This window comes from Aspergillus caelatus (genome assembly GCF_009193585.1).
Source record: "Aspergillus caelatus strain CBS 763.97 unplaced genomic scaffold BDV27scaffold_32, whole genome shotgun sequence".
Lineage (NCBI taxonomy): Eukaryota > Fungi > Ascomycota > Eurotiomycetes > Eurotiales > Aspergillaceae > Aspergillus > Aspergillus caelatus.
In genome coordinates, this window is record NW_022475295.1 from 149,951 (window position 1) to 157,114 (window position 7,164).

Consider the following 7,164-nt stretch of genomic DNA (forward strand, 5'->3'; position numbering starts at 1 on the left):
GAACATTGTTTATTCATCACGGCTCACTTCACATGGAAGGCTTACCAAATCCATCCACAGATGCCCTAACTACTTCGGTGAATTAGCACTATACGGGAGTGCTCCCGTCGTCCCGACTCCATCCATTGATACTAGCGAGGAGGACTAAAGAATCCCGTCTTAATCTTATTACTATAGGGATTTAATGGCCCGCAACCCATTTCCCAATCCCGACAGGAATAGCACACCTGTTCTGAAGTGGAGAAGTGCCGGATTCCGTCTTGAGGGATCCTAACCAGGCTCAAATAATTAGCATCGTCCTAACATACTCCGTATTTGCTACTAATATCTCGCTCCACTCTCAGAAGCCACCAAGAACACGCCGGCGTCTTCCTAGTCCTTCCGAATCCTCGAGAAAGTGGTGCTGCTTGGTGATCTTTTCCGATCCTCGACATGAGGACGCGAATCCGCTGCTCTGGATTTGTTTCGGTTGGTTTTCCCCCCTTGTGAGAGATCACTTCACACACCGTTAGCCACCCTTGCGTCGTGCCGAGCGGCTGAGAGTGGTGTCTATCGGTCATCACTATTATTGGATAAAGGGGCGTTGATTGACTCCTGGCCTTGTTGAATTGACTTCCAGAAAGCGAAAATTTGCCTTCCAATCTCTTCTTCCTCTCTTCGGCTTGGCACTTCCTTAGATTGGCTTTCCGTGTTTTCGACTGAAAAACTCGGAATTCGCGTAAATTTCAAAGTCAAAAATGGTGGGGATAGGCGCAAATCGTAATACCCAAACGATACAGAGATAAGCAAAAGGAACAATGAGATTTGTTCAACCAGTAACTGTCCGTAGACTACTGCACGCTTTGATTCTCCTTTTGCGTTTGAAGTTTGAACTTTGCCGGGCGCGTCGCAGTATACCAAACGATGTTCTCCGATTGTACCTGAACGCAACAGATCGGTGGGTCGAAGTTGCATTGGGCGATTCGCTGGTACCCCAACAAACCAACGACATCCCGACAACAATGCTGAAATATGACTAAAGATGGCACGATATTAGCGCTTAGATACGTTCTGACCTTGCATGATTGCATCAAATGTATATTATTAGCCTTTTTAGCTCTGAGAATGCAGAATATGCTCGACATCATTTGACACCCATGTTCTTCTGGGGAACGAACCGAGCGTTTGAGATTCTGCCCTCTCGGCATTTGGCGTGTCCAATGTAATCTATCTGCATCGTTAGTAGAGGCACACAGGTCAATAGTGCACGCACACGCCATACCTGCCTGCAAAGGATGAGGGGAAACAATCCAATTTCGATATATATCTGACAAACTGATGTTCTTCCCATGCATTGCAACGGCGCTTTTTATACCCCCGTGTTTTACATCTGCATCTCGGATTCGCTGTCACCTCCGAACCATTGTTCCATGATGATGGACCCCAACGTTTTCTTTCAAACACTGAATAGCGACACAGTTACATGTCACCCACCCCCATGGTCCCTTGTCCACCGTAAACGGTCCCGTTAGGTAACTGGGACCCGTTGTGAGACAACTACCTCCTCGTTCATGTAGGCGGAGGGTGGGCACCGCACTCAGTCTTTGTCCACAATTTTCCACATCAAGAACATATTGGGCTTGGCTGCCTGCAATATAGACGCATATCTTTAGGCGCCCGCTGAGGCTACCAGGCCGTGTTTTCTCCGAACGGCGCCCGCCACACATGCATCCCTCGATGCATACTGTTGTAGTAATCCGTCCAGGGAAATCCGGCGGTTATATCCGATCCACTTCACGTCATCGCCACCGACCTTCCTGTCCGGATCATCGTCCGGGTAGTCTCCCTTCCGTAAGGTTATACACAAGCGGACCGAAGCAGGTATCTTGAGATATCGTTCCGTTCAATCCGAGACGAGTAATCCTTGCAGTAGATCATGTCGATCAGCCTCGGAGTCGGTTGTTGAGTATTATCAACGTATTCTGGTTATGGTATTTAACCAGCTCTGTAAGCCGACTATATGATATCCCGGGGTTGATCGCACATGACTTGTTGCTCTATGAGATAGTCAAACTAGAATTGATTTTATAGTGTATGTTTGATCGGAAGTGCAACGGTAAGTGATTGCAACGTGTTTCTCCCATACTGTCACTCCGAACAATATGTCCATAGGACTCCTGCATGGTATACCTAAAGCTACAACAACTGGCAGCTTAGTAGGGTTATACTAAGCATAATTTCCCCTTACCAATCGCGGTGTACCTACGCCAGATCCCTTCATGGATACATGATATAAATTTGTGTAAAAACCCCTGTTTTCCTTGGGTGGTTCTATGACTCTAACCTGAATTATTCACATGCGGAACAAGGTAAGACCCTGTCCTAGAAATGATTTGCAATGCTAACGAATGGATTAGACATCGAAGATGAAAACTCCCAAACCTGTCCCTAGAGTCCCTCAGATGAGATTTTGACCTGAAAGCAATAATGGTAGTAGCGGATATGTACTCTTGTGTCTTCTCTATTTTCAGCTCGGAGCGTAAAGCCAACCAGGTACCTCACTGTTCAAAGATCAAGTAGTGTCCGATCAGCAATTCTCCCCCCGAGAGCGGTACCACGAAGTCAGCTCTGGTAATCGCGCTTCTAGATAACCACCCTATGCCATCGCATACTTTCTTGTCCACTCCCGTGCGATTTCGTCATACCGCGCCCGGTCATTCTTGTACTGTTCTGCGATACGCCCCTCGACAGCATCATCAGGCATGGGCTCTACGAGCAGCTGACGCGCGAACTCAAGCACCGCTGCGATCTTGGAGCTAGGCTTCCATTCGTCGGCCCGCAGCATGCCCAGACACATGCTGCCCTTGTCATCGTTGGTCACATTTGGGTGGTAAATTTTGGTCCCGAACGAAACAGATGGTGGTTTGAAAGGGTACTCGGTGGGAAGACTGAGCTTGACTAGGAATCTGCCATTCTGATTCAGGGGGATACGGGTCAGTGTTTCACTGCGCTAACACATCAAGGCAGGATTGGGACTCGTCTTCCGTCTCGGGAACTTACGTGGTACGGCGACCCTTCTGGGCCGTCCATGTAAACCTTCCATTGGTAGATATCTGACTCGTTTGCTAGCTCGACGGTGATGCCCTCTGGAGGAGACTCTGTGAGCTCAGCTAGTTCCTAATAAACTGATTGTTAGCCCCTCTTGCTCGGTCAATAGTCACGGGAGCCCTGTCCAGAGAAAGTCGTGAAACTGGTGCATACCTTGGCTATCCTTTTGCTACCCATCGTTTCAGAAGTTTTTGGAAGACTTAAAGAGCAAGTGTAGGAGGGGAAAATTCAAAAAGATGGTAAAGAACTCTCGGATACACGGAGCTCTATTAGATCAGATGATGAAAGTTGGGGATCTCGGTTAGAAGAATAAAGAATACCCCAGAACTGATACACAGTCAAAGAACCAGTGTTACTAAGGATTGACGCAGGGGTTGACAGGACCGCAAGCGATAAAGAGAGTGTGTTGTCCAAAAGTCGAGTCATCCACCTCGAGCTCAAGCAGCAGTCGGCGGGGCCGCCGAGCCGATCAGGCGGGGCGGAAAGTTGAATGAATAGACGACGTCAGAGCGGCCCTGTCCACACCCCAGGGCTGTATTTGATGTTTGCTTTATTTAGCAGTGACCCTTTATCTTCTCACCCCCTTTTTGTTGGCGCTTATTACATCCCCCCCTCCCCCCTGCACCGTCGAAAACCTTTTGCGCACAATTCATGGTGGCAAAAGCCATGCGTTCAATTTTGCTAAGTAGCCATCTGTGGACCCCTCTAACTATTGGGTCGTATTATTGCCGCGTTATTTGGCTGTGTTCTCGGTGCACCATGGCCCTAGGGTTGCATCGGGCGTTACTATTAGAGCTATAATTCCCCGCCCACGCGATCCATGCACAGGTTCTCGTCTACGCTGAATCAATCTCTCCCAGAAAACAACATTCAAATGTCAACAGTAATTATTGCCCGAACTCCAATGGTAGAAAGGTGCTACTACTCTCTTTGTAACATGACCATTAATCCCATGATTCCAAGGAGGGCTGTCTTGAGCCATGGGTACTCGCTGAGCAAGATAGTCACATATCCCACCATGGGGATATATCCCCGTACACTGCCGACAATGTCTTCCTCGCGATTGAGATAGTCCTGGCCTCGCGCGTACAGCTCAACATCATCAGCGATATTGTTGTCACCCTTGGTAAGGAGCATATTGTTGGGGATTGGTGAGGACCTAGATGGGGAAGTGGTGATCCGTTAGTGTTGAGATTCTTGTGACACTTAATGCATCAAAGAGAACAAAGGGCTGGACATACTCGGAAATCTCCTTCACCTTCTTCGCCTTTCCTTCGATTTCTGGGAATGTTCTCACGACGCGATGCACAATAGGAATGTCCTTGCCCCGGACATTGTAGACGACGACCTCGCCTAGCTCAGCTCGCGGGCTTCGATTCCATAAGAAAAGTAGATCTCCTCTTTGGAATGCCGGCTCCATACTACCGGATAAAACCACTACAACCGGACTGGAGGATGCGGTGAACACGGAGAGGCCTTTCCACATCATGAATGCAGTAGAGAGCACCAGCGCGAAGTTGAGTACCTGGGCAAGTGACTGCCGGGCATTGGATAAATTCGACGAGAGAAACGACAACATTGTGGCGACCCTATTCAGACAGACGAGACTAAATTGATTATCGAACGATATATATTAAAGGTGCTTGTTCGAGTCGTTTGTTGATTGATGGTCGAGTTGAGAGACAGCCTGTGCCTGTGATCGCGGCGGAGGAAGCTTCGGAGGTTCGACGGAGGGGATGTTCGCGAGAACTGATGGTATGGAGAAATAACACTTCCAGTTTAATGTCGCTCACTTGAATGTATCAGTCGAGTCACACTTTGCTCAACAAACGGCTGTGAGTAGGTGATTGTCAGCCAGTTGGGCAAAGGGAGATGTGTCCAATGTTGCCCGTACCAAAAGGCCATGTGGTTCCTGCGCGGCTCTCGGTAGCTTTTCCGTGCAGACCCAACCACTCAACCGTGCTTTTTGATTGGTCTAAACATGAACTATAGTACAACGTTCCAGAACCCTGATAAAAAAAATAATAGTATGACCAAAGGACTTGTTGATTTCAATAATTCAGCTTCATAGTCATAATGAAGGCTATCTATATACAGAATGATATCCAATGAGTGGTACAGAGAAACAAACGAAAACGGCGATAAAACAAAACAAAACATAAACCGTCAAGCAATGCCTTAACACCTCAGACGCCAGTCGATGGCTGGTGGTCAACTTCCCAAAACTTCTCCTTCTTTCCCTTCCTTGTGATCATACCGAATATATCGAAAGGGTCAAAAAGGGTAAGGAGGAATGGCCGACGATCCTCGTAGCCTGGTCCCTCCACTTCTGTCACACCATCCGTCGCAAGATAGATTCGGTTTGAACGAGGAAGCCATCGCATGGGATGAAAGACGTTGAGGAGAGTAGTGTTGGCAAACATAACGACTGTCTCAAATACATAGAAAAACCATTCATCCTTAAGAATGGGACTTATATCATCGATATTGCTCGTGTTCAGACTTGCAGCTGTGAAATACTCGACAGTTCGGTAGATAGTGCGTATGGTGATGAGTGTGCAACTGCAATATAACACATAAAGGGCCTTCTTCACTTTGATATTCAGAACGCCAGCGCGATGGCAATTGTAGTAAAACTTGCTAGCCAGAGCAACAAACCCTACCATCAATGCGATTTGCAGGATCAGGGCAGCTTTGAGTAAGGCCTTGCCCGTATTCTGCGTACTTTCGGGATTGCTTGTATTGGCGACCAATGATGCTCCATTTGCTGTTATGACCTCAATCACGATACCCATGGCAATGAATGTGGTGAACACACGGCCTGGATGCATTGGCGAATGATAAGGGATATAGTAAAGAATACGGCCCAAAGTAAAGAAGTTGGCTCCTTCATAGACAGGACTGAAGCTCAATTAGCCTCTTCAATAACTAACCTATCATAAAGGGAACTTACGGCCCAGCTAATAGGAAGACAGTGCTTGAAATGAAAATACCCAGATTGTCCCAATGCCCGAAAGCCCCAATGGTACGCATCACGAACCCTGCAGTAAAGAGTAAAGCAGACCAAGGTAGTAGGCCTGTTACTTTCCATGACTTGTATTTGCTTCATAGTAATACTGATTAGCCTTGAGCCTCGGTGATACGGGAGGTCCAACACACAAGCATTGATAACCATGCAGTATACCGGATATTGCAAAAAGAATCGCAAAAGCGATCGGCGCGCCTTTATTAGGTGCATAATACCAAAGACTCCCCTCCTCTGTGCAAAGTCAGCGATGAAAAGTTGCTGTGAGCAAGTCAGAGGGTAAACATACGGTAGGGAGACCTTTTATCGATCATAGTCCTTAGCTAGTACGGAGGGTATATGAATTCGGATGGAGAGATACAGGTTACTAAAGGTTGACAACGACTTGGGCAATAACCAAAACGATAGTTAATGATATAGATTCTTGAGCGGTATTCTATGAAGTTATGGCTATCTATATATCGACAACAGGTCTTCGAGAAACTGTCGACAAGTCATAAGCGAAAACGAGTTGGCCTAAGTAGGAAAGTGGAAGTAGCTCGGGATCCGGTTCAGATCAAATACAAGCCTCAATGAGTGCCCAATGACACAAGTGAATCTCGCAAAACCAGCCTCAATCTAGAGTAGGGTAGAGGTGGATTTAGTGGGTACCGTTCTTTCTGACTTAGTCTAAGCAATTTCTTCTTGTCCAGAACGGATCAGTTTCTGGAAACGAGGCTGACTTTCGATGCCATTTTTGTTGTCATCTGAAATCGCACTGGAAGCTTATAATCCCCGGGATCATCAATGAAGATCCAATATTCTACCGGGCGTATGCATGACGATATGGGTTTCGCTAGTCACCATAGATTTTGTTGGTTCCACTTAGCGAATACGAGCAGGGCTGAGCCAAGTAAGTGGCCAGAGTAGGCACCCAGGCTATCACGGGGTGAGACCTCGTATAGAGAGTTTCTAAGTCACGAAAAAAGAACCCCTGACAACGGACAAAAGTATGAAGTGTGTTATTTGACGTAACAAAAGTGGTATTCCTTAGGGCTATACCTAGGGATGAA

At 47.1% G+C, this 7,164-nt stretch overlaps 2 protein-coding genes across 2 annotated transcripts; both read right to left on the reverse strand.

Moving 5' to 3' along the window:
• Window positions 1–2,635: 2,635 nt before the first annotated feature.
• Window positions 2,636–4,666, reverse strand: BDV27DRAFT_142608 (ubiquitin-conjugating enzyme/RWD-like protein; the record flags this gene model as incomplete). Its single annotated transcript, XM_032069972.1, has 5 exons — window positions 2,636–2,953; window positions 3,040–3,156; window positions 3,241–3,256; window positions 4,076–4,246; window positions 4,329–4,666. 5 exons carry the CDS (start codon window positions 4,664–4,666, stop codon window positions 2,636–2,638), a joined length of 960 nt encoding a protein of 319 aa, XP_031930797.1.
• A 607-nt stretch (window positions 4,667–5,273) lies between these two features.
• Window positions 5,274–6,426, reverse strand: BDV27DRAFT_169309 (putative RTA1 domain protein; the record flags this gene model as incomplete). Its single annotated transcript, XM_032074999.1, has 4 exons — window positions 5,274–5,988; window positions 6,041–6,190; window positions 6,247–6,346; window positions 6,402–6,426. The coding sequence occupies 4 exons, from the start codon at window positions 6,424–6,426 to the stop codon at window positions 5,274–5,276; spliced, it is 990 nt and encodes a 329-aa protein (XP_031930798.1).
• Window positions 6,427–7,164: the final 738 nt, after the last annotated feature.